Source organism: Callospermophilus lateralis, chromosome 5 (genome assembly GCF_048772815.1).
Source record: "Callospermophilus lateralis isolate mCalLat2 chromosome 5, mCalLat2.hap1, whole genome shotgun sequence".
Lineage (NCBI taxonomy): Eukaryota > Metazoa > Chordata > Mammalia > Rodentia > Sciuridae > Callospermophilus > Callospermophilus lateralis.
In genome coordinates this window covers 43,525,334-43,540,237 of record NC_135309.1, presented here as the reverse complement: position 1 = coordinate 43,540,237, position 14,904 = coordinate 43,525,334, and the positions used below count along the sequence as shown (strand labels likewise).

General features: G+C 36.7%; 1 protein-coding gene across 5 annotated transcripts in view; it reads right to left on the bottom strand.

Annotated features, from left to right (window-relative positions):
• Positions 1 to 3,560: 3,560 nt before the first annotated feature.
• The window catches only part of Ddx46 (DEAD-box helicase 46), a 66,028-nt gene continuing 54,684 nt past the window's right edge, over positions 3,561 to 14,904 (bottom strand). For all 5 annotated transcript variants that reach the window (XM_076856633.2, XM_076856634.2, XM_076856635.2 and 2 more), the window contains 2 exons: positions 7,196 to 7,269; positions 3,561 to 5,378 (listed from right to left, as the gene is read on the bottom strand). In XM_076856633.2, the coding sequence (XP_076712748.1) occupies positions 5,331 to 5,378; positions 7,196 to 7,269 (122 nt within the window). In that variant the 3' untranslated portion in view covers positions 3,561 to 5,330. The remainder of the gene's footprint in view (positions 5,379 to 7,195; positions 7,270 to 14,904) is intronic.

Sequence of the window (14,904 nt, the reverse complement as noted above, 5' to 3'; positions counted from 1 at the left end):
AGATCCTCCTGCCTCAGCCTCCCAAGCCACTGCAATTACTTCTTTTTACTAAATTCTTATTTCCCCTACCCAACTTGGCAGGGTTAGTGCAATTAGAATTTCTTCTCGAAGGTTTGAGTTTCAAAATCGTGAACTCCTATAAATTGATGCCAGAAACAAGAAAAATAATCAAAAGTAAATTCTTCCCTAGGCATGTGATTTGACAGTATTTAGTCACTGATACTGTGAGGATTTTATAAAGAATGTCTGTTAAAAATTTTTTCTTCACAATCCTACTGGGACTCCTGCCTGAGGCAAATTATAAATAAATAAATGGATATAGGGAATCAACACAAACAACAAAAAAACTTTCAAGTATCATAAATGCCAACATATCAGGAACTCTTTACCTAGTGAGGGAAATTTAGCCACTTTTAGCTCCACAGAGCTGCCTAGGAGTCGAACAGATATTTCATTAAGCAGATGTTTAAGAATACGATATTATATTAAAATTAAATGTCCTACCACAGTAAGATCCTTTGTTTTTGGTGCTGGGAACTGAAACTAAGTGTGCTATACCAATGAGCTTTACCAACCTTTTTAATTTTTTGAAACAGAGTCTTGCTAAGATGCTGAGGTTGGCCTTGAACTTGTGATCCTATTCCCTCAGCATCCTGAGTTGCTGGGATTATAGGTATGGGTCATTGTGCCTGGCAAGGTTTTCTGATGGTTATAATTATACTAAATAAAAAGTTAACACTCACCTACGTTAGTCAACTTTATGTTGCTGAGACCAAAATACCTGACATAACAACTTAGAGGAGGAAAAGATTTATCTTGGCTCATAGTTACAGAGGATTCAGTTTGCGGCTGGCTCTATTGGCTGAGATGAGGAAGAACATCACAGTGGCAGCAGCCTAAGAATGTGGTGGTGGAAGTCATCAGCTCATGGCCAAGGGCATGCCCCCAGTGCCCTACTTCCTCTAGCTACACCAGCAGTCAATCACTCAGTAGTTTGTTTGAATTATTAACACATCAAATGAGTTAATCCACTGATGAGGTTAGAATCCCCATGATCCAATCACTTCCTAAAAAGCTCCTCCCTCTGGAGGTTGCTGCATTGCTTCTAACACATAAGTTCATAGGGAACATTCCAGATTTAAATGATAACACTCCCTTAACCCTCAACACACATTCATTCATCCTCTCTCTCTTTATTATATGCATACAAGCATTCCCCCCCCCAACTTTTTTGTAAAACTGGGGATTGAACACAGGTGCACCCAACCTCCCTTTTAATTTTGTGACACTGTCTCCCTAAATTGCCTTAAACTTGCAACCTGATCCTCCTGCCTCAATCTCCCAAACAACTGGGATTGCATTCATACACCACCCTGCCCAGCTATACACCCTCTTTTCAAAAATAAATGTTACTTTTTCACAACAGAAGATTTCCACATTTTTTTTTTTTTTAATCTTAGTAATGGATATTGAACTCAGGGGCACTCAACCACTCAGCCACATCCCAAGCCCTATTTTGTATTTTATTTACAGACAGGGTCTCACTGAGTTGCATAATGCCTCGCTAAACTGCTGAGGCTGACTCTGAACTTGATCCTCCTGTCTCAGTCTCCTGAGCCACTGGGATTACACGCATACGCCACAGGACCTGGCAGAAGATTACCATTCTTAAACAAAACTGTGTACCAAAATGTAAAGGGTTGGTGGCTCCAAAGTCAATCAATGTATCTAACTTTATACTATTTATTGAGAGGGAGGTCTCACTATGTTGCCCAGGTGGTTTCAAACTCATAGACTCAAATGATCCTCGCTCGGCTTCCTGAGTAGCTGGCATTACAGGTAGGCATCATCAAACCTACCCTGAGACTCAAATGCAAGAGTATTTTTAACAGACTACATTGGGCAAGTCACTCAAAACACTTGCCAATTGTAAGAATTCAGCATGATCTAAAAAGAAGCAAAACAAGCCAAGAAGTTAAGGCACACACCTGTAATCTAGCAAATTGGGAAGCTGAGGCAGGAAAATCTGAAGATTGTGGCCAGCCCCAGCAATATAGTGAAGCCCTAAAGAACTTTGTGAGATTGTGTCTCAGAATAAAAAAAATCAAAAGGACTGGGCACATAGCTCAGTGATAGAGCACCCCTGAGTTCAATCCCCAGTACCACAATCAATCAATCAATACTATTTTATTAAACAAAATGTAGCTATTTACCCTATGCTTCACTTCCATTACCATTTTAACCTCCCTCTACCCCTGGCTCCTATCTTATGTAAGCTGCAATGACTTTAACACATGAGCTTTTAGGGAACATTAAATCTGTCACTAAAGGAACTTCACTGATAATTATAAAAGCAAAGCTAAGCACCATAGAGAAAAGAGTTCGGACACGGATGAATTACAGTTCTGAAGCTTTGGAATAGCAAATGCAGATGGATTACAAGTACACTTCAGCTAGCTTACTGGGATTTATAAATTCTAAAATTAAAGAGCTGGGTCTCCTTTAAAAAAAAAATACAATCAACTCTTTATACATAGGGATTGCTGCCTCAAAAGAAGCATGTGACTATTAGATGAACATCATGCATACGCCAACAAAGCCAATGAAGAAAGGACATATGTCAAGTGTGAAAAGGGGCTGGGGTCATGGCCAGAGGTAGAGTGCTCACCTAGCATGCGTGAGGCACTGGGTTCAATCCTTAGCACCATATAAAAATAAAATAAAGATATTGTGTTCACCTATGACTAAAAAATAAATATTAAAAAAAATTAATAATGTGTGAAAAAAGCTGAGTGTCGTGTCACAGACCTGTAATCCCAGCAGCTCAGGAGGATGAGGCAGACTCAACAAAGCTAGACTTAGGGAAGTCCTAAGCAACTTAATGAGACTTTGTCTGTAAATAAAATATAAAAAAGGGCTGAGGATAAGGCAGGGTAGTAAAACACCCCTGGATTCAACCCCAGTACAAAAAAAAAAGGAGTTGGAGGGAGCTTTGACAGTGTCCTTTCATTTTCATTCTATACCTCCATTTTTATTTGTTGTTTTGCAGTGCTGAGGATCAAACCCAGGGCCTTGTGCATACTAAGCAAGCACTCTACCACTGAACTACACCCCCAGCCTAACCTCCAATTTGTGGGATCCCACTGTGGTAAAACTCTGACTAGCAAATGAAACTATGAATTCATCTATGTTTGTCTTATGCTAAATACTAAGAATATCAAAGACTAATAGGTTTCTTCAGGAAGAATTTTTAACAAGAGCTTCTTTTTTGTCTAGTTGTTGATGGAACTTTATTCCATTAATCTGTTTACATGTAGTGCTGAGAAATGAACCCAGTGCCTCACACATGCTAGGCAAGCGCTCTACCACTGAGCCACAACTCCAGCCCAGGAAGAAATTTTTAGAATTAGAACTGTTAAGTATTTTGAATAGTAAACTGTTAGAAATTTTTTATAAAGATACACTGAGTATAATAGTTCTCTTGCTTGTCTACAAATATAAGTAAAGTTAGAGAAACAGTAGAAGAGAAAGCACTGGAAGAAAAGATAATATTGGAAAAATGTAGATTGAATTGACTTTATTTTTATAAGGATTTAAGAAAACATGAGCAAATATTGATGTTGCATTAAAAAACAAATTAAAGTCTGTACATCATTCAAATTTTAAAAATCAGTCAGCTTGACACTAAAAAAAATGTACTAACAGAAGTGTTTCATTTTAGAGCAAGATACTATCAGTGGCACATTGCAACTAGACATACAAACATAAAGGAAATGCTAAAATAATGTAAATCTCTGAATCTCAAAGTGATCCAGTAGGTTGGAGGGAGCACCAATTGTCACCAATGTGGGACTGTGACACATTTTATCAGACAAAATAAACTACCACTGGTGATGAAGGTAAGTAAATAAATAAACTATCAAGGGGTTAAAAAAGGAGCCCATGATGCCTGGAATTTTAGAGTAAATGGTTTATTTGGTTCTGTTGTTACAAGGGTTTTGTCTGTTTTCTTCTTCAATAGAATAAGTAGATGTGTGAGGGTCCCCAGAATATTTCCCAATTATATCTTACTTCTTAGTACAGATAATTTTATATTGAAGGAGTAATGATTGCAACTCCCTGTCATTTAAGCCACTGAAGGTAATATTAAAATGTTTTAACTATAGTAGGCTTTGATTTTTTTTCTAAAACTGTAAATCAAGAATAAAGAACTTTTCTGTCTCTTAAGAAATGTACCTATTTACTTCCTGAAAAAAATTGTTTTCAAGAAGCTACAATATGAAATTCTAATATACCAGGAATCTTGAAAAGAATAGTAGATGACCCAATTATAGTCATTAAAATTAAAATATTTAGGAATTCAATCTTGAGGGCTCAAAAATATAATTTTTGATTCCTTATGCATTAAATTTCACCAAGAAATGCAAAATTCTATCTAAAAGTTGGTACTGGTATATTTTAACATTCCTAAAGAAAAAAAAAATTCAACACCTACTCAATTATCCTGAAGGAAAATCAGATTAAAAGTAGTAGGGCATTTGTACATATCATATGTACGGATGTCTAAACAAACAATTTCAGTGGGTAAATGAATCATATTGAATATTTATAGACTACAATCACTTTCTTTTGAAGATGAAAGAGATTTAGTACCTACGCATAGAGCCAGAGGTTTCCTAAAAGGAGTAAATACTAAACCTAAAAGGAGTAAATACTAAAACTCTTTGCACTGAAAAGAAATGCAAAAAATTCTTGTACTACAAATCTTTAATTTACAAAAACTACAAGTAGTCCAACTGTTGCCAATTTATAATTATAAAAATTAAAACAAAAACTCTGAACCAATTGTGTAAAATCTCTATTTTAACATTTTTAAATCCAGTTCATTTGTTCCAGTGAGTCAAGTAAGATTTAAACCCAAGGGGGCAGGGGCTGACAAAGGATTTTACCTTTTCTCAGGAGATAATCACAATTTCATTGAAAGAGGGTGAGTGGCCCCTTAGTGACTTGTATGCTTTAATACCTTCAACAAAAAGTCCCAATATTTCCATTTTTTCAAACCTCTGGAATATTATCCAGATATTTAAAATATTGACATCTAAGTTTTACATTAAAGACACCATACCCTGAAGACAGACCTGCTTAAATGTAGTTTGAATAATTGTGGGATACTTACTGACAGAAGATTTCTTTAGCAAATACTGGTTTCTTATATTTAAAAAATCAGCAAGACAGAATTTTAAAAATCTTAATTTACAATACATTGTAAACTTCAGACAATTACCACATATATCACAGACCAGCACAGGTAAAAATCGTTTTCTAAATGTTTATAAGACTTTGTATCTTCCTTTATTTGTTGGTTGGTATGAATTTTGCTGCAATAGAAAATAAAAGATATATGGTCAGAAAAAGAAAAAGATCATTTTCTTTATCAACTCATAAAACTCTATTAGATATTTAAAATAAAATGTTAACATTATTGCACTGAGGTAGAAGAAACTGTTCAATAAACTGATCATTTTTCTTTATTCATCCAACTACTCCTTGACAACTGTTTATATATATATGATTATTATTTGCAGTACTGGGAATTGAACTGAAGGCCTAAACATGCTAGGCAAGCACTTCACCACCAAGATATATCCCTCTCCCTGCATTTTAAAATTTTACTTTAAGGAAGGGTCTCACTATGTTTTCCAGGCTGAAATCAAACTTGCAATCTTCCTGCCTCAGTCTCCCCAGTAGCTGGGATTACAGGGGTACATGTATACCACTGTGTCTGGCTGACAAGTATGTTTTAAATCAACTTATGGTGATGGCACCTGCAAGTATATGGTTCTGTTTTTATCACTTGTTGGTGAAAATAGTCGAACACCCTTGATCCCCTAAAAGAACATTCTGTAAGTAGAATTTTAGAAAAAAAAAACCACTGTTTTTTTTTTTTTGTTGTTGTTGTTGTTGTTTTGTTTTTTGGGGTACCATAGGGCTCTTAACTTAAGATACATCCCTGGCCCTTTTTATTTATTTTTTTAAATTTTGAGACAGGGTCTCACTAGGTCACTAAATTGCTGAGGCTTGCTTGGAATTCACTGTGTTGGCCTCCTGAACTGCTGGGATTATAGGTGTGCACTACCACAGCAGGCTCCTCAAGAGAAAGGCTAAGATTTCCTTTAAAAGTTCCCTTATCTGCTGAGTGAAGCGGCCCATGTCTGTACTCTCAGCAGCTGAGAGTAGGAGGATCCAAGTTCAAAATCAACTTCAGCAACTTAGCGAGTCTCTTAATCCTAAATAAAAAGGGTTGGAAATGTGGCTTAGTGGTTGAGCACCCCTGGGTTCAATCCTTGGTACAAAAAAAAAAAAAAAAAAATTATCCCAAAATATATGTTGTAGAAAAAATTTATAAGCTTTAACTGGCACTGACGATACAAGAATGTATCTGTCTCTTTTGGAAAGGTAATTAGTAAAGGGCTGTCTTCCAAAATTAAATAGTTGCCCAAGTTGAAAACACTGATAAAACCACATGTTGGCAAAGATGTAGAGTAACTGGAATTTTCATACATTGCAGGAAGAAAAGTAAACTGGTATAATTCCTGTGGAGTTATACTACTAAAAAGCTAAACTCTGCATATCTTATAAACAGCAATTCTGCCCCACGGTATATATGCAAGAAAAAAGCATATTAATGTATACCAAAGAGACATGGAAGTAAGAGTATTTATAGAAGTGTTATTCATAAAAGCCCCAAACTGAAATAATCCCAAAGTCTACTACTATAATAACATGAATTGATATCCTCAAAATAATGTATTTTGTATAATAATAAATACAAAAGGAGTACTTAGCATATGAATTCACTTAATCTTAAATTCAAACACATACAAAATAAATCTACAATTTAATTTAAAAGTTATACTATAACATTTGAGGGGGATGAATAATAGAAGGGTCATGGGCAAGGCTTCTAGATGCTGGTAATGTTCTTTATTTCTTGATTTGGTAAGTAATTACATAAAAGTGCCTACTTTGTAAAAATTCATTGAACTATTATGATTTATGTACTTGATTGTATTTGTATTATAGTTTAATAACATATATACACTTTTGGTACTGGGTACTGAGCTCAGGGCCTCAAGAATTTATTATAAAAAATTTATTAAAATAAAAAAAGTCCCTGAGAAGAGTTTTTACTCACCAGTCGGATTAGTTCTTCCTTTATGAGCCTGGTGATTTCTGCCTTTGCTTTCTGCACAGCCAGTTCATTAGCACCTAATGATTGAATAGAAAATATATTATTCATATTACTAGAACTACACTGGATATTTATACAAGTCATGGAGGTTCAGAGGGAAATATAGTAGGTGACTTTTAGGAATACTGTACTGCCTGCCAAGGTAACAGTTCAATGCTGGTAGAATATCACCCATGTTACATAATGACTGCTTATTATTCTGATTACTTTTAGACTCTCAGATGTGACCAATATATGCAGTATTAATATATGCAGTATCAATATATGCAGTATTAATAGTTCTGGTATACTGATTAAAAACAGCAAAGAAAAGCTGATTAGGAATACAGCCAGAAGAGAATACAGCTAAGAGGAAATACAACTCCCTTGGTTCATTTATTTAATAAATATTTACAGGACCTTTTTTGTGTCCTGTGAGTCTGCAAATGTGTGAGGAAAATGTTCATCTGTATATTATTTTTTGGTACCAAGGATTAAACCCATGGGCGTTTAACCACTAAGCCATATCTCCAGCCCTTTTAAAAATTTTATTTAGAAACAGGGTCTTGCAGAGTTGCTAAGTGACTAAGTTGCTGAGACTGACTTTGAACTTGTTATCCTCCGGCCTCAACCTCTTAAACCGCTGAGATTACAGGTATGCCAGATGAACAAAGTCTCAAAGAATAAAAGAGGACTATCCAGGTTGTGGGAATGATAAAAGTATTTTGAAAAAGAACCACATGTGTTACGGTACAGAATTAAGAAAAGCAGGCTTCATTATTGAAGAGTAAGAGAAGTGTAGAATCGTCAGAAAAAAGAGCATTAGAGAATACTGTAAGGTAGCTGACTGCATGAGGGGGCTGGAGACACTCATCCAGTTACTAATTCCAGAAATGTTTAGCACCCACCATGTATGATATGTTATAAGAGATTCATTATACAAAGAACCCATTCATGCCCTTTACAATCTTGCAGACTACTAGAAAAAAAAACTTGTAAAGCCATTACAACAGAATGATTAGGAAGCAATTTATCAGAACAACCCCCCCCCACTCATTTTTTGTGGTACTGGGGTTGGAACCAAGTGGTATTCTGCCACTGAGCTACATCACCAGCTCCCCCGCTCCCCACTTAAGTTGTAGTTGGACACATACCTTTATTTATTTATTTATTTATTTTTTGAATGAAATTTGAGGGGGGGGGATTTTTTTTTAATATTTATTTTTTAGTTTTCGGTGGACACAACATCTTCATTTTATTTTTATGTGGTGCTGAGGATCGAACCCAGCGCCCCGCACATGCCAGGCAAGTGCGGTACCACTTGAGCCACATCTCCACCTTTATTTTATTTGTTTTTATGTGGTGCTGAGGATCAAACCCAGTGCCTCGAACGTGCTAGGTGAGTACTCTACTGCTGAGCCACAACCCCAGCCCCAACTAGCCCTTTTTAAATTATATTTTGAGATAGGGTTTCACTAAGTTGCCCAGGCTGGCCTTGAACTTGTAATCCTCCTGCCTCAGCCTCCTAAGTAGCTGGGATTACAGGTGTGTGCCACTGCTCTTGGCTCCTGGAAAAACTTTAAATTTCACTTCTAAGAAGTTTTCCCAGGGCTGGGGATGTGGCTCAAGCGGTAGCGCACTGGCCTGGCATGCGTGCGGCCCGGGTTCGATCCTCAGCACCACATACAAACAAAGATGTTGTATCCGCCGAAAACTAAAAAAAAAATAAATAAACATTAAAAAATTCTCTCTCTCTCTCTCACTTTAAAAAAAAAAAAAAAGTTTTCCCAGACTTCTCCAAGTAAAGTGCTTTCTCTCAGTGTTCTCACAATACTATATTCACACCACCATGAAAGTACATTTCTGAGGGAGAATGGACAAGATGTTTTTTCTGAGTGGATGTGAACAGTGAACAAGTTTAGATACTAGAAATTGACTAGCAAGTAAGGAAGTTAGAAGCAGTAAGGAAGATACTGAAACCAGGAGGAAGAGCAGGTGTTTTTAGCAAAGCGAGTGGATGAAATTTAATTTTGAAATTGCTGTAGTTGAAGTTATGGGACACATGGCTGAAAATATAAATGAGGTCTAGAAAGCCATCAAAGGTAAGTGGGGTGGGATCTGAAGCCAGGGAACCATACTCAGGGAGTAGCTAAGTATAGGTACAAGGCACAGTGAACATTCACAACAGGAAAAGAGCTGGACCAAAATAGAAGAAAGTCTGAAATGTCAAAGAATAAACAAACAAGTTGCATTGCAATGCAGAGAGCTACTTCTTTCTCTCTGAAGGAAAGAGTTCATAAGACATAAATCCCCACCCCCCCCTTACTAGAAGGGACTAACTTTCTTGAAGGATATGGACAATGGGCCCCAGGAAGAGAACTTCCCTTACTGTTTCCCTACCTGCCTTCCTGCCTGGCCCTAAATTAACCCTACCAACAAACCTCCTCCCATGGCCTGGTCCTGCTCACCAAAAGTAACTAATTCCTCCCATGACCTGGCTCTGCTAAGGATCTATAAAACCCACTGCCATTTTCCCCCTGAAGATGTGTCCCTTGTGTGTCCCTCTGGTGCTGAAAAAAGCATTCATTGCTGGTCCATGAGGTCTCCCTCCATTTTTTCTTTTTGTATTTGCTTTCATATGCTTTCATTTCTGAGAAAGATGTGGCAACAGTTTAACAAAGAACAAAGGGCCAAGGGGATGGCTGTAAAGTTATAGCAATATATTTAAGTCCTTCCACCACCACTAAGCACAACATTTTTTAAATTAAAAAAAAAATTTTTTTTAAGTTATACATGGACACAATACCTTTATTTTTCTTTAGTTTTATATGGTGCTGAGGATAGAACTCAGTGTCTCACACGTGCTCTACTACTGAGCCACAACCCTAGCCCTTACACACATTTTTAAAGATATAAGAATAAAAGCAAGAGCTAAGTCAGACCGAAAATTACAACCAAGGGGCTGGAGTTGTGGCTCAGTGGTAGAGCGCTTGCCTAACATGTGTGAAGTACTGTGTTCAATTCTCAGCATTACATATAAACAACTGAACGAAATAAAGGTCCCTTAACACCTTAAAAAAAAAAAATTACACCCAAAACAAAATTTGGAAGAAAAATAAGTTGCTTGGCATGAGTTGCTGGGAAGCTCATTGTTGGTATTCTTTAACAAGAAAAAAATCAGGGATTGGGGTGTGGCTCAGTGGTAGAGCGCTTGCCTAGTATGTGTGGGGTACTGGGTTCGATCTTCAGCACCACATAAAAATAAATAAATAAAAATATTGTGTCCATCTACAACTAAAAATATTTTAAGAAGAGAGAGAGAGAGAGAAGGAAAAAGAAGGAAGGAAGGAAATCACATGCTCACCTAGATCCAACTGGAAGCATAACTTTCCTACTTTAGCTAGAGCTTGACAATGAGGACATTTAAATTTCTGACTTATGTAACTTCTCTTGGTAATAGGTTGCACATGTTTATAGGCAGAAATGAGAAAGAGGCATTTCCTTTCATTGGTCCTAAAACAACTCTGGTTGCTTTTAAGGGATTCTCCACTAGTAAAAAGAGAGGGTCATACAACAGGCTATATAAATTATACAGGCTGACTTAGGCATGTAAGTCCTTCCTGTTCTCTTTCCCTCTGCCTGGTGGGAGGCCTGGAGCTGTTGAGCCACACAGAGCCTTCAAGGAGCCAGGCAGTGGGGTCCCTCCAATTATAGAACTAAAAACAGATGACACTAGGCTCCTTCCACACTAGCAACACCTGCTTTCATCCTGTTAGCTGAGTTTGCCTGGAGTTTCAAAAACTACATGATCCTTTAAAAAATCTAATTATCTCTAAAAATTCTAAAAGCTTTAGATCAATTTAATTACCAATCCCCAGCTTTTATTCAGCATCATTACGTCTCTAGAATACTCTTTAAGATTTGTTTTCGATGAGGTTACTTTTTTACTGGGAAAAAAAAATTGCCTAGATAATCATAAAAATTAGATGTTATTTACTGAGTGTGGCTGACAGTGGAGAGAAGTGACCAGGATCAAACTAGGTGGAAAGAAAAGCAAGCAGAAGCTGTGGGCTGAATACAGTAGTAGGTATTTAACTTTATGGCCACTGATAGAACAGGAGATGTGTTTTCATAAAGTTATATGTAAGTTGAACTATGATAATATAAATAAAACTATATTACACAAGGATAACTATTTTTAATAAATCACACACAAAAAAAGATCCTTTTTCAAAGCAAATAATCACTTTTCTGATTTACCTCTTTATTAAAAATTTTAAAATATGGGTTTTGCTTAATGATTACCATGATATTCAAGCAGAGACTAAAGGTCTGGTTCCATGTGTACCAGAAGTTGCACTATCAGATTCCTCTGCATATCATTGTCTCTCCATCCTACATGGTCTAATGAACACAGTAGCCCAAACCTGTCTAGTTCCAAGCACGGAGAGATGTCAGTTTAATTTTCTCTGCTTGAACATCTAGGTGCCAGTAACCCCCATTTTACTACTCATTGAGGAAGAATGTCACATGATTTGGAAAAATAATGAGCCATTGGCAGATAGAAATTCTTTAAGAATACATGAAATGATGCCATTTTAAAATCTGACTTGGGCTGGGGTTGTGGCGCAGCAGTAGAGTGCTCGCCTCGCATGTGCAAGACCCTGGGTTAGATCCTTAGCACCACATAAAAATAAATAAGTGAAATAAAGGTGTTGTGTCCAACTACAACTAAAAAATAAATATTAAAAAAAAAAATCTGACTTCGTGGTGGAGCACAACTGTAATACCAGCTACTTCAAAGGCTGAGGCATGAGGATCTCAGAATTGAGGCCAGCCTAGGCAATTTAGTGAGACCCTGACTTAAAATGAAACCTTAAAAAAGGGCTGGGAGGACTGGAGTTGTAGCTCAGCATGCACAGGAGGGGGGAAAAAAAAAGAAATTAATAATAAAAACTTTAAACTTTTATCAGCTCAAAGAGCTAAAAGAAACCTTCAACAAAGAACACAGCTGGGGCTGATCGGTAGAGTGCTTGCCTAGTATGTGTGAGGCACTAGGTTCGATTCTCAGCACCACATAAAAATAAATAAAAATAAAGGCCCATCGACAATTAAAGAACAAAAATAAAACACCATTAAAAAAAAAATAAAGAAAACTAGGAAAATACTATCTATCAAAACAGCAGATATCATAATGAAGAGCTAGGAAATAATAGGGCTGGCACGGCAATTAGACAAAAGAAAGAAATTCAAGGGATATAATAGGAAAAGAAGAGCTCAAACTATCCCTATTTGCCAACAACACAATTCTATATAAGCCCCCCAAAACTCCACCAGCAAGCTATTAGAACTCATAAACGAATTCAGCAAAGTAGCAGGTTATAAAATTAACACCCATAACTCAACTGTACTCCTACATAAAAATGTTAAATCAGCTGAAAGAAAAAATCAGAAAAACTATCCCATTCAAAATTGCCTAGAAAAAAATAAAATACTTGGGAATCAATCTAACAAAAGAGTTTGTAAAAGCCTTCTACAATGAGAACTACTGAAGAAGACCTTAGAAGATACAAAGATATCCCATGTTCTTGGAAAGGCAGAATTAAGACTGTCAAAATGGCCATGTAAAAATATAAAAGAATTCCTATTAAAATTCCAGTGATGTTCTTCACAGAAATAGAAAAGGCAGTCATGAAATTCATTTGGAAAAATAAGAGGCCCAGAATAGCAAAAGCACTCCTTAGTGAGAAAAGTGAAGCAGGAGGCATCACAATACCAAATGTTAAATTATACTACAGAGCTACAGTAACAAAAACAGCATGGTATTGGCACCAAAACAGATATGAAGACCAATGGAACAGAATAGAAGACACAGAGACAAACCCATAGTATCTCACAACAGACAAAGGCGCTACAAACATACATTGGAAAAAAGATAGCCTGTTTAACAAATGGTTCTGGGAAAAATGGAAATCTATATGTTGTAGAATGAAAGTTAACCCCTATCTCTCACCCTGCACAAAACTCAACTCAAAGTGGATCAAGGACCTAGGCATTAGACTAGAGACCCTGTGCCCAGCAGAAGAAAATGTTGGCTTAGGAATCAGTTTCCTCAACAAGACTCCTAAAGCACAAGAAGTAAAATCAAGAGTCAATATATGGGATGGTATCAAATTTACAAAGCTTCTTCACAGCAAAGGAAACAATAAAGAACACAAAGAGAGAACTTCAGAATAGGAAAAAACCTTGCCATCTGTAACTCAGAGCATTAATCTCCAGGATATGCAAAGAACTCAAAAAAACCTAACATCAAAAAAAAAAAAAAAAAAAACAAAAAAAAAAAACAAAAACAAAAACCAAGTAACCCAATAAATGAAATGGGCAAAGGAGCTGAACAGGCACTTCACAGAAGAAGAAATACAAATATATGAAAAAAAATATTCAACTTTTCTAGCAATTAGAGAAATGCAAATTAAAACTATAACAAGTAACAATAAATGTTGGTGAGGATGTGGGGAAAAACGTTCACTCATACATTGCTGGTGGGAGTGCAAATTGGTGCAACTACTCTGGAAAGCAGTATGGCAATTCCTCAGAAAACCTGGAATGGAACCTCCACATGAGTAGTTACCCACTCCTCAGTATACACCCAAAGGACTTAAAATCAGCGTACTATAGTGACACAGCCACTTCAATGTTTACAGCCACTCAATTCACAATAGTCCTAGGTACCCTACAACAGATGAATGGATAAAGAAAATGTGGTATGGTATATATACACAATGGAATATTACTCAGCCATAAAGAATGAAATTATGGCATTTGCCAGCAAATAGATAGAACTGAAGAATATCAGGCTAATTTTAAAAGAAAGAAAGAATAGGGTTGGGAGTATAGTTCAGTGATAATAATGTACACTTAACATGCACAAAGCTCTGGGTTCAAAAGTACAACAAATGGACTAAAAACTGCTTATCAGCAGATTTAAGCCAATAGAAGAATCACAAAATTTGAGGATAGGTCAATCAAGATTGAGTCTAGAAGACAGAATTAAAAGGAATGAAGAAAAATGACCAGAACCTAAGAGACCATGGGACACCACCAAATGTACCAACACAGGCATAACTAGTTTCAGAGAAGTGGAAAAGAAGCAGAAAGAACATATAAAGAAATGACAAAATTTTGATGAAATCTATACATCTAAACATTTTTTTTTTAAACCTAGAAGTGCTTCACCACTCTGCTACATTGCCAGCTCTATATTTTGAGACAGAGTTTCCTTAAATTGGCTGGCCTTGAACTTGTAATCCTCTGCCCCAGCCTCCTGAATCAAGGAGATTACAGGTATGAGCCATCATGACCAGCTTTTATCCCCCACCCCCAATACTGAGGATTAAATCCAGGGCCTCATACATGCTAGGTAAGTTTTCTACCACTGAGCTACTTCCCCAGCCCTCTCAAAAATCTTTAAAACAAACAAACAAAAAACCAACTATGTAGAGCCAGGTGTGGTGGTACATGGCTTTGATCCCAGCTACTCAGGAGACTAAAGCTGGACTGCAAGTTCCACGCCAGCTTGAGCAACTTAGTGGAATCCTGCCTCAAAATTTAAAATTTAAAAAGGCTAGGGAAGAAACTAGGGGTTAAGTTACCCTGGGTTCAATACTTCCCTC